The sequence below is a fragment of the Brassica napus genome, chromosome A6, assembly GCF_020379485.1.
Source record: "Brassica napus cultivar Da-Ae chromosome A6, Da-Ae, whole genome shotgun sequence".
Classification (NCBI taxonomy): Eukaryota; Viridiplantae; Streptophyta; class Magnoliopsida; order Brassicales; family Brassicaceae; genus Brassica; species Brassica napus.
The window spans coordinates 25,639,176-25,652,456 of record NC_063439.1 but is presented as its reverse complement, the minus strand read 5'-3'; the positions used below and the strand labels follow the sequence as shown (position 1 = coordinate 25,652,456).

The 13,281-nt window shown below is 32.2% G+C and overlaps 2 protein-coding genes across 2 annotated transcripts; both read right to left on the bottom strand.

The window, feature by feature from the left end:
- Positions 1–522: 522 nt before the first annotated feature.
- Positions 523–3,351, bottom strand: LOC106349396 (ABC transporter G family member 21). Its single transcript, XM_013789352.3, has 5 exons — positions 3,016–3,351; positions 2,120–2,921; positions 1,632–1,829; positions 1,379–1,548; positions 523–1,244 (listed from the first exon to the last, which is right to left on the bottom strand). The coding sequence occupies exons 1-5, from the start codon at positions 3,202–3,204 to the stop codon at positions 603–605; spliced, it is 2,001 nt and encodes a 666-aa protein (XP_013644806.1). The 5' UTR covers positions 3,205–3,351; the 3' UTR covers positions 523–602.
- A 2,017-nt stretch (positions 3,352–5,368) lies between these two features.
- LOC106350923 lies at positions 5,369–7,722 on the bottom strand. The gene is made up of 3 exons (XM_013790751.1): positions 6,553–7,722; positions 5,509–6,480; positions 5,369–5,428 (listed from the first exon to the last, which is right to left on the bottom strand). Exons 1-3 carry the CDS (start codon positions 7,720–7,722, stop codon positions 5,369–5,371), a joined length of 2,202 nt encoding a protein of 733 aa, XP_013646205.1.
- Between the last annotated feature and the right edge of the window lie 5,559 nt (positions 7,723–13,281).

Here is a 13,281-nt window from a genome sequence, read left to right as displayed (position 1 = left end):
GATAAGCAGCCACATCTCCACGCCTTGCCCTCCGGGTCACCTCACGAGCCGGAAGAGCACATCCACAAGAACGCAAAGCGACCACGCGCTTGGCTCTAGTGCTGGGATGACGTGCTCAAACACATGGAAACACGAGACACGTCTTAACCGAATGACCCAACGGATAAGGAAGTCCTCGACATGGACAGTCTCTGTTCTTTCTCACACATCATATAACTATTAAATTACTAACGTACGTATTTTAATTTGAGGTGTCAAAATGGGCTGTAAACGTAATACAGGCATGGGTTTATCCATTCTGTCGTTTTTTTTACTCACTGGTGAAGTTTCAGAACTTGAGGTTTTATAGTAAGCAGTTTAAACCATCTATCATTTTAAAGGATTTTCTTGGTTAGTTTTAAGTTTTTAACAACTTTCAAGATGTCATGGGTTGATTCAGTGTTTAGTTAGACTATGATTTCGTATACAGTTGGGTCTTTTTAATCCTTCTTCTTGATTTGTTCTTGAGTTGCGAAAGAGAAATGAACCACAATAGTAATCTTATTGATATTTTACACTTACTTGGCTTATACATAGTTAAAAAAAATACAAATTAGAAGCAGTCACAAGTTCCTTAGAGCGAGGTAAGCAAGAACTCTATAAAGAAACAACATAAGGGCAAGAGCCAAAACATCCCACATCATATACCCTATCCTCAAATTCTTAATCCCTTCATAATCCATAACGCTACAATGCAACCCTGGTCCACATTCATATACCTCATCCCATGTGTATTGAACTCCAACAAGAAGCTTATAGCAATAATGGCTAAAAGAAATATACTTCAACCACGCGATGAACCCCGGTATATGCTGGATATAGTAACCTCCGGCTAGTAAGAACACTAGCATTAAAACCGAAGAAAATGTTGCTGCTTTTTTCGCATCCATCAAAATTGCTCCTAAGGCTAACCCTACGCCTTGAGCCACTAAAACATTGTAGAGAACGATCATAAGGGTCAAGAGGAATGTGGTTAAAGATGGTTTGAGACCTCCCATCCAATATGTGATCGTGACAAAGATCGTTGGAAGAATGAGTTCCATTGGTAAATCCCCAACTATTCTTGCTATGTAGTAGGAGGAGAGTCTATAGATTCCTGAGGATCGCTCTTTTATGAGCATTGGACGTTCTTGAGGGAATGTAAATACGGCGTTGAAGAGAGGAAAGAATCCCCAGAATATCGAGAAGAAGAACAATAGACCCACCTGTTTTATGATTCATGTTTGCATTTAGAATTTGAAAGAAAGAGATTTATGGTTTTTAACCTTATGTCAACTAAAATATTTACTTGAAAATGATAATCAGATAGTAATATCACGGTTTAGTATTTGTTTTTTACCTGATCTTGTATATGAGCAACGCGAGAATGCCACCATAAGAGGCCAGAAAGTATAGAAACCGACATGACCATAAATATTCTTAGTCCTGAAAATGATTCATGACTTCTCTCCTTTAAACCTCGCTTCAGTAAAACTGAGAACTGCATCCACCAACTTGTTGGCCATCGATCTTCACATAAAGGACATATCGTTACAACAATTGTAATCAACCAACTAAAATAGAAAAATTACTATTAAACTTTAGTGACTTACTTGTTAAAGACTTTGCTCTCGATCCATTGGCCGTTTGATCTTGTGGATATGTTCTAGAAACTTCTTCTTTCAAAGGTGGATACAAGTTATTTTTGTAAGACGATATTAACGACTGTTTTACTGAGTTTTGTTCTTCAAGCCGATCTAATCTCCCATTTATGTCGACTTGATCATGTTGCTTTGTATCCGAAGTAATTCCTGCAAAAATACTCAGATATTTATTAAAATGTATATTCAAAATATATAGTCAAAAGCAACATCTAAACATACATGATTTATTCCACTATTAACAAGCTTTTTATTTCTCTGTTTTAAGATAAAATTTAAATTAAAAAGGACAAAGCTTGTAATAAAGATGCAAAGAAAGGGATTAAAATTGTCGTTGTCACATATCTCATGATGCATGAGCAAAACCAAACAAAGCGTTTAGCTTTTTGCTGTCTTTATTTTTCTAAAAAAAGAAACTTCGAAATAGATTATGTACCAACCGTTAGCAAGATCAAGAACGAAGTCAGCCGGGTTAACAAAACTGGATCCGGGTTGAAACCCAATCGATCCAAAATACTCCATGACCCGACCCGAATCCCCACTATAAATCGGACTTCCTTCAGACAAAACCAACACTTTATCAAACATCCTATAAAGCCTACTCGACGGCTGATGAATCGTCGTGACCACCGTCCGACCACCACGCGCTAACGTTCTCAACGTGGCGACTATACGCGCCGCCGTCGTGGAATCAAGCCCCGACGTCGGCTCATCAAGAAGCAACAAACTCGGGTTCACAAGCATTTCTTGTCCGATACCAACCCGTTTTCTCTCCCCACCCGATATCCCTCGGACCAACCCGCCTCCGATCACGCTGTTACTGCACCGGTTCAACCCGAGATCCGAAACAACAGTCTCCGTCTGCTCGATTTTCTCTTTCCGGGTCAGTTCTTTGGGTAAACGGAGCAAAGCTGTGTACGTAAGCGTCTCCATTACCGTTAAGTGTGGGTAGAGAACGTCTTCTTGCGTAACGAATCCCGTTTTACGTTTCACGGCGCTTGTAAACGGTTCTCCGTTATAACTAACCGTTCCTGAGAGCTTACCGTGTAAACGTCCGGCTAACGCCGTTACTAGCGTTGTTTTGCCACTACCTGATGGACCAAGCATTGCTAGTAGCTCACCTGGCTTGACTATCCCGCTTACACCGTTGAGAACGAACCGGTTCGGTTTTGGTTCTTGTGAACCAAACCAGTAGCTTCTTTTCCCGGTTGGTGATGTAATACTGTACGTCAGCTCCTCAAACTACATTACATATTTACAAATACAAATAAAAAAAAAAGAGAAGAAAAAAGAGAGAATTTGTTACAAAAGGAAAATAAAATAGTATAAAAATGACCTTGAGGATTATAGGACGTAAAGATTGGCATAGAACGGAAGATTGCCTTGATTGGTGACTCGGACCGCCGTGGCATGGGATTACATGACTTGGAGAGCTAAAGCGGGTTTCTTGAACCGGGCTTGTTACGCTTTGGTTAGCACCCGGTGTTTTCGGAAAGCTAGATTCTTGCTCATTAGGAGGCATCATCTAGTGAGAGATACAAAGAGAGAAAGATTTGATGAGTAGAGTTGAGAAGTTCACATGAAATGTGATGTGTATATAAAGGAAAAGAAGTGGGGACTATCGTGGAGGGAAAAACTAATGTTGGAGAGAGTATATACTTTATCATAACGCGATTAATTAATTATTTTCCCACTTTTAAAAATAAATAATGTCAACTTAATTATTTCTATAAAACTCACACACACATAATCTGATAAATATTCTTTCAATGCATGCATGTATATACAGTACATTATATTTGTCACTAAAGTTACACACGTCTTATCTATTTTACTACTGGTTAGGTTATAGTTTAATGGTAGTAGTAACCAACCGTTTTTCATGTATATCAATGTTCTTTATCAAAACTCAAAGTAGGTATCCAATTAAAGTATAGATTATCGTCAGTATGATATTCACTCAGCGACCAGCGATTGCAATTTTGCAAATACGTACGAAAATAAGTTTGCAGACATGAAACCCGAACAAGGAGAAAACACAGTTCATGCACTAATGCAATTGGCAAAAATAAGGTAAGAGACAAAAGTCATATGTTCTTGAACACGTATCATGTTTATGACGTCATACCATGCATGGAGGAAAAGTGACAAAAGTCATATGTTTTTTGAAAGTGACAAAAGCAAAGCATTTTCTTTGTTTCTGGACCATACTATATAAATCATACATGATAAACCTAAATTAAACAAGGACTCCAATGAACCAATGATAATTAGTAGCATTTCTGTTTTTTCTTCATTGACGCTGAATATTTATTTGTGGAATTCCCTAATTAAATTAGGAAACGTAGCTCAAAAAAAGAAGAAGGAATGAACTTTTTATTTAAAGTAAATGGATTTGACACCAAAACAGAAAGTTAAGAAGAACATTACAGAACAAAGTTATGCCTCATTGCGACATATTTATTCTAGAGATTCCATTCAACGATCAGCCTGACCGATACAGCTGTATACATGTACCACAATTTTTTTCTTTTCCAACTATATCTTAATAGAAAATTAATATTATAAGGACCCATAAAGCTAAAAATAAGATATTTACAAAATACTTACAACGGTAACGTTTTCTTTAGATAAATTACATAGAAACAATTCCTAAAACACATGTTCAGAAAAGAGAAAACGGCCAAAAAAAACCTAAACTTTCAATTTTAAGCCAAAAAAACTTTAGACTTTTATTTGAGCCAAAAAATATTCCAATTTTTAAATAATAGCCATTTTAAATCTTATATTTTGTTGACTGGGCCAAATTAGAAATCCAGAATAGTCAACAGTTAAAACCGTAAACGTCTGTTAAATAGCTAAACGACATTGTTTTGAAAATTGATTCAAAATTATTGAAACTACGTCGTTTTACATGTTTTCCAGTTTTTTTTTTCTTAATCTCTTCTTCTCCTCTTTCACGACAGACAAAAACCAGAACCCCTAAATTAAAAAAAAAAACTAATTCTCTAATCTCTTAGTTGTCTAATCTATGATGAAGACAACGCATTCTCATGTTAAAGTGAAACAGAGCATAGCCTTTAAGCTAAAAAGAGCCATGAACTGGGAAGTTCTATTAGAACACTAGGACTACAATGAGCTTCCATAATCGACACAAGAGAAATAGAAGGGGTTCGTATAGAATAACTTAAAGCTTGTAATAATTAAAATAAAATAATATAAAACAGTTGATGATTATTGTAAAGACATGAGCTGTTAACCTGCAAACTTTCTTCTCATGGACTTAACTAGTACTACTAGAAACGGTACCAGTAACCACGTGCCCTATCACATGATCCTCATCCGGTATGTGAGTAAGATGATCAAGTCATCTCATTAACATATACCCTTCATGGCTAAGACGTGAATAAATTGTTTATGAATAGACTGATCAAAGAAAAGAAATATCTACATTCATGTGTATCTGTGAGTACTAGTCATCACCGAAATGGTCCAGAGATCATAAGGCTTGCGATAAAAAATCATGAGTGAAAATTATTGGCACAGGAGTCAAACTAAAGCATGTGATTAGATACCAAAACATAACTTAGAAAATAATATAATCTGCAAGAGTTTCAGTCTCTTTTTCTTTTAAAATCAAAACAGTTTTCTCAGTTGCAGTCTCAGGAACATATCCAAACTTGTCAATATCACACTTGCGAGGGTTGAGATGACTCTTGAGAGAGTCCTTGTGCTTGAGAGTATTCTCCCTACAACATTAGATCAAAGTAGTTAATCATAACAAAAAGACAAACAACTTGATAAAATAATACACATGAAACACACGTACCAAATCCTTTCTTGGTCGGCCTCTTGGCCTTTTTGGAGCACTCTCAACTGTGTCATTAGGGCAAGTCACCTTGTTATGACCTTCGACATGACAATTTGAGCATGTGATGACTCTCCTGTCTCGTGTCATCTTGGTAGCCTTGGATGAAGACTCATTAAGGCCTTTCTTCCTATTATAATTACTTGGTCTTCCACGGTTCCCTACTCTAAATGGCGGTGGCAAAACTCCTAACCTATTTAACCGAGGCCATAACTTCATACCTTGGACAGGAGTAATCCCACGGGAGTATGTTTGTCGCCACTTTTGAGCTGTGTAATAGCCAGCAACATAATCTTCTGTCCTAATCTTCTTGGCTCTAATAACACAACTAGCATGGATACAAGGGATTCCAGTGAGCTGCCATTTTATACACCCACATGTTTTGAGATCCATGTCCACACGATAAGCAACGTTATGGTCATCAATCTCATGCACGTTTCCACAAGCAATAAACCTTCTACATTCTCTAGCTTTCTCTTTATTGAGTTCAATCTCAGTGTGCACCTTCTCAGTAAAATGAGTTTTCAACCTATTTGCAAGAATAGCTCTCTTTGCATGACGAACCATACATTGCCTCCTAATATCCTCTAGCATGTCAAGCAATGGCTTTTTCCTTGCTTCCCTAATAGTTTTATTGAAAGACTCACAGAGGTTGTTGAGGTTATCATTGCAAAACGACCCAATTCTAAAGAATGCCCTACTCCATGTTCTCGGGTTCTGTAGTTGAAGAGTGTCCCATGCACCTTTGTTATATTTCTTCAATACCTCTAAAGCGTCTTCAAACTCTCCTATGGTGTAGCAGCCAGCTATTACCCAAAACATACGCTCCAACTCAGGATCCTTGCTGTCTCTTTTCCAGTTTGACAATATGTGTCTTGCACACATTCGATGTTCTGCTTCTGGTAGTTCATTTTTAACAGCATTCACTAAGCCCTGCATAAATTATTAAGTTAAAGGCATTCAATTCAATACATTTTTATTGAGAAAAAAAATTAAGATTCTAACCTTTTGTTTGTCTGAAATAATGGTGAATTTGGAGCCATCTTGTAATCCCAAATCTTCCTTCAACAATCTCACAAACCACTCCCAGTTTATGTTATTCTCAACCTCCACAACAGCCCAAGCAATTGGAACTATTCTATTGTCACCATCTCTTCCAACAGCAGCCAATAAGTGTCCTTTTATATCCCATTTGAGAAATGCTCCATCTAAACCAATGATGGGTCTACAAGTTTCAATCCAAGTCTCTCTTTGAGCTGTAAAACACATGTAAAGACGATCAAATCTCTGTTTGCTTCCTACCACAGGCCCTGGAACAGTCTCAATCTTCATAGTGGAGTACTGATTAGATTTTAGGACTTCAGCTTGATAGTCCCAAATCCGAGAAAAGTGATCTTCATGACTGGCTTTCCTTTCTCTGTAAAGCTTAGCCTTCGCTTTTCCACACTGCTCCTCCGTGACAGTGAGATTATATTCTCTTTGTATCTCATCGGCCATCTCTGTCCTAGTAAACTTAGGATTTATTCTTAGTCTTTCCTCAAAGAGCGTGGCAATAGAAGAAGTCTTCAACATCTTCGAGTACCCTGATCTAATGCAACAATGCTCATTCACAAATACTTTCACTTGCATCTTATGTCTTCTTCTTTCATATGAACAATAAATTCTCCAAGGACACTTAGACTCTACATCAGAGCATTTTGCACCAAGCGCCTTAGCACAAGACTTATAGAGCTTGATATCATACCTTGATCGAAGAGAGTACCTAAGCAAAGCTACTTTGAAATCAGACGCACATCCGTACGTTTTCCCCAAATACAGAAGATCTTCACAACCAAGTGTATTTGCAACCTCTTCTCTACGCTCATACTCTTCTTCATCGTCATCAGACGACAATGGGTCTGGAATTTTATCATCATCCCAAATGTCATCCCCACTGTCTCCGTCACTAACATCACCCTCGTTGTGTGTATCATCTCCAAAGTGAGCGCTTAAATCCTCGACAACCTCTTCTTCGACAGCAATACCATTCAGATCACCCTCATTCTCACCATCAGTATCACCTTCTTCACCGGCTTCGTTCTCTTGCTCGTCCGTAGCTTCTATAGGTTCTGTAACACTTTCTCCTTCTGCTCGCTCACTACGAAGAGCCTGAAGTAATCCCATCGTCCTAGCCATCCTCTGTGCCGTCAATGGAGAGATTAGAAAATTGAGAGATTATAGAATTAGGGTTTTTCAGTTTGTTTTTGTTTCTTCTGTCGTGAAAGAGAAGAAAAAAACGTTGTTTTGTTAATTAAAACTTTAATTCTGAATCAATTTTCAAAACCACGTAGTTTTGCTAGTTAACAGCCGTTTAATGAGTTAACTGTTGACTTTATTGGATTTTTAATTTGGCCCAGTCAACAAAGTATAAGATTTAAAATGGCTATTTTAAAAAAATTAGAGCCTTTTTTGGCTCAAACCTAAGTTTAAGCTTTTTTTTGCCTAAATTTGAAAGTTTAGGTTTTTTTTGGCCGTTTTCTCGTTCAGAAAAAGAAGGAAAAAAAATAAACAACTTCCTAAAATATGATTTGCTTTTCTTGTGATGAAATCCAATGCTAGATATGCGATGGAACTTTTATAACAGGATAATTTTGGTAGTTTAAATTTATAGATTTATTAATACTAATTAACAACCAATGATTAATATTAATTTATATTGAAATTTCATATTCTTAGAAAATATTCTTATAAAATGTAAGTATCAATAAGTTTAGTTATATTTAGGTGTGAAAATAGGGAAGAGAAAAAAAAAGTATACCAATATTTTGGAAAACACATCAACTTCTCAAACCCTTTTTCAAATTTTTAAAATATTATATAAAATACTATAAGAAATAAACAATCACGTTTGTATTTTTTATACGTTTCGGATACAAATCGAAAATTGGTTTTAATTGTAATGGTAAAATATACACTTCTACAATTTACATATATTTTTTTCTAACAATTTGAGATTTACATAAAAATTAACAATAAGTAAAACAGAGCTTAAAAACAATTTAAAACATTTAAAATTTTTAATTTTAAAATCGATCTTCAACCCACTGTAAAATGAATTAGCTAGAGGAAATAAATCCCTTAGATATTAAAGAAGAATTATTTTATAAAAATAACTTTAGTTTTAGTTTTTGGTATTATTAAAAAATTTGCTATAATGATGATGTATAAACTCTACATTAATTTTCACACTAACTATTAAATAACCCTCTATTCACTAGATAAATTACGATGAATGCCATCAACATAGTCCAACGTATATTATATTCTCCATGAATTGTTACATCTGTTAGGAAAATTTAGCGTTAGAGCAAGGTATCAAACCACATTAAACCAAACCATACGGTTTATATGGTATGTTTTTATATTCAATTACCCATTTATTAAAATAATATCTTACCACTTTATATATAGACACGATCTCCTATACTGTATTAGTTTATCATATATTATTTTGATACTTTAATCAACTATCTATTTATATATAACTTCATAACTATATATACATTAAATTTTCGTAATAAAATATATACAATTAAATCAAACAACATGTTGAGAATCATACCGATGGATATACTGTTAAACAAAAAAAATCATTGCACCATATTCTTTACACGATTACAAAACATGTCATTTGTATTATATTATGATAAATAATATACTTTTCTTTAGTATACAAAATATTGCATATTATATTAATCACAATTCGATTTTAAGAAATACCAAGTTTGAGTATACTACACGATCAATAACTTATGTATTATAGTAAGAAATTTTCAATTCGCATAAGGCTTCAGTAAAAAAAAAAAAAAATTCGCATAAGGCCTAAACCATCTTTCGACAAGACTACGTGCATATTGAATCATAATGTTTCAGAAACCGATTTCTATACTTGTAATAATATAATATTCTGTAGTGTAACGAAACTATCACAATTATAATTATATATTGGTCCTATACAATTTTATTATAAATCTGTTTATATTTCATAGTCGTTTACCATATTGTCAAACATATGATCAATGTAACTTTTTGTATGATCAAAATCATTTAATGTCCTCATATATCATTATTACGTGGTAAAATGTCAAAAGATTTTCAAGTTTTTATAAATCATGCGTTAATTTATAGTTTTACTATACGTGGTGTAATAATTATGTGAAATGTTTGCAATTAAGTTCTTATAAATTATGCGTTAATTTAATAATGGAAATACTAAAATATTGTTACATGATATATCATAATATATTTAATATTAATACAATTTTAAACTAAAGACCAGTAATTTGATAGAAATTATGCTGCCCTGTATATATATATTTCGTGTGATTTTTTGCAAAAAGTGAATATATTTATGTTTCCTAATTTGAAGTGAACCAATTTCATTTTACTCAATATATAGTCAATTTCCTTAAAGAATGTAAAATTTCATTTTTTAAAAAAAAAATTGAGCAAAATAGAATATGAAGTAAAAAGCTTCAATCCTATTTTATTTTTTACTCCATAATGAAATAATGAACAAACAAAAAATATATTACTTTATTTATAAAGTAAATTCTATTATAGTATGAGAAATAGAGTAGGAATCAAATATATTTTTATTTCATATTCTCTTTTATTCTATTTTAGAAAAAATAGAGTAATATATAACTCTTCATATTTTTCTCACAAAAATACAAAACTATTTACTCACTATATAATAATATATGGTACATGAGAATGTGATCATTTTGTTAATTTTTTGTTTGCAAAAATAAGAACTTAACAAATTGTTTATATATACATTTCAGGCGACAATATATACTTACGGAAATATTGGGAATATTGGACATCACGTGTAAAAGGACTTATATGATGTTCGATAATGACGGGAGGCACAATATTATTACAATACGCATATAAGCTCTAACTGGATAAAAAAAAAATGAGATAAAAATATTATTCCACTTAATCACACGAAGAAAACACCATCTATTTTGAAAATCACTCAGAATTTTTTGCTAACTAAATGGAAACAGAACAATTTCTTTGTAAAAATATTAATCAACCTAGTATATATAGAAATATGAATACTTGGTGTACTTAGTAAATAAATTTTTGTTTCATTTATTTATTTCTTTCACCGATAGTGCTTTTCATTCAATTTCATTTGATGAATATTTTATACAAAAATAATTTTCCATTTATTCATAAAGTTTGATTGTTGCCTTAGTGATTTTTCATTGTCACTGGTGCTTATTCATGGACTGAATGGGATAGTCTCATTCAACAAATTTTTCTTTCGTATTTTGTTTATTCAGTTAATTACTTCCCACGTTCATTTTCTTTCCTACATTCATTTTCTTCAGTATATTTATGTTAATGGTTTTGAGTTACATACATAATGTAAAGCTAATGAAAATAGTATTCAGCGAAGAACAATATATGTTCTAAATGGTGATTAAAAGAATGAGTGAAAATATGTAATACTTCTTCATTCCTTAAATTTGACATCATTTATAAGAAATATTTTTTTTCCAAATGTTCCATTTCATTCATTTTAATTTAAGAAATAATAGAACAAAACTATTTCTTATAAAATCCGACAAGAAACAATAAAGCTCCAATTGGTAACACTTCGATGAATCAAATGAATTAAAAAATAAATGGAACATTTATCTTATAAAAAATTCATTTTTTTCTCATCGAAATTTAGAAAGAATAAATTTGTTCATTAATTCATCTAAACATAAGAAAGAAGAAGAATTCAGTGGGACCTCTAAATAATAGAATTGACAAAAAATTCAACATGATATAAAATTATAGGAACAAAGAATTTATCATTTTTTCCCAAAAATATGATCACCAATTGGAGCCTAAAAATAAGTATTCCTATTATTCTGTTCATCTTTATTCTTTTTTTATTTATTCATATTATTCCATTTGTAGTTACTAGTTAGAACCATAATGTGTGAGGTTTTCCTAGACTTAAACATAAACAAGACACTACATAAGTTAGGAAAAAAGACAAGATAACTTAAAGAAAGTTATCTTAATACTCCGCGTTTCATTAACATAAATGACTTTTTAATATATGTTTTACAAGATATATATATTATTTGTATTCTAATACATTTTTATAAATTAGTAATGATTAATCATAAACTTAAAATAATAATTATATTTTGTTTCTTTATTGATTTATAAGTATAGAAAATAGATAACACAAAAATATACATTCATAGCCAAAATTCAATATGTTTTATATGTATGGAAAAACTATAAAACATGTATAACTTTGAAGCGAAATGATTTTTTTTTCTTAAATGCGAGCTTGAACAATACAACTCCTTTTGAGTGAAAATAAACCTCATAGAAAAAACAGATTTAAAGGTAAGCCAATTATCTCTCTAAGGCACATTGTATCCGACGGTATGGTGTCATATATATATTTTGTCGGGTTTATTCAAAATATACTAAGTGTTCTATAATGTATATAGAAATAAAATTGTTTCAGCTGAAGATTTAGTATGAATCAATTTTCAAGGTTTTTGCTTAATTCTTTTTTGTGTAGACTATACCACTACAACAAACATAAGAAAAATGCTGACGGAACTAAATCTGTCAGAAACTTTCAGCGAAACTAAATCTACCAGAAATGTTTTACGACTTTTTGATCAAATATCGATGAAATAAATGTTTTCAAAATCTCTAACGAATTTAAATAAACATTTATTTTTATCAAATTCATCAGAAATTCATCATAAAATTCAAAGAATTTTTGATAAATTTATAATGATTTTTCAATGGATTTAAATAAACAATATTTACTTTTATTACCTCTGTCAAAAATCTATGAGGATTTATCAACGAATTTTTGACAATTTAAGTTTTAAAAATAGATATAAAATAGGTAACAGTTCTTTCGTAAAAGATCCATAAGTACGATAATAACACTTAAAATTTCATATCATATAACATATACAATAGATTAAAGAACCAACTTGAACGTTAACATATCATATACTTGTACAAATGATTCCGGAAATTCATTATAGTATTTTTGAATATATTTTACAAATAATTTTGGAAGGTGTAAAACGATCATACACCTCGTTAAATCATTTGTATAATGCATACATAAATTGTTGATATATATTTCTTTAGATTTAGTATTCCTAAAAAAATTTGTTAGAAATCCATTGGAAATCCGTGTCGTCTATAATTATACGTGTTAAACCTTGTAGCAATAATAGTTTCTCTATACATGTTTACTTATGACATGGCCTCGCACTTTATCCACATAGATATTACAGGCATCACTTGAAGAAAATAACCATTGAAAATTAGTTTCTGTTCCAGTATTTTAAACAGACACATGCATTATTAAACAAATTGGAGAAATGTGCTTTCGATTTATGTACTATACTATTACTATATATATATAACATCTATAAGGCTAGCCTATAACCATATTTCAAAATAGAAATACAGTAAATCAAGAGTGATTTACACATCACATACATTTTTAGTAATTATTACACACGCATATATACATATTTTGTTTTGAAACCCTTTTTCAAAGGAAAAAAAAAGAGAGAAAGTCTTATCCTTTTACTCTATTCTTTTCCCGGAAAGACAAAATGAAAATCATAATTACCATATCTTTACTTTGGATGGAGAGAGGGGTGTTGGCCCAAAAGCTAAGAACTTCACTTT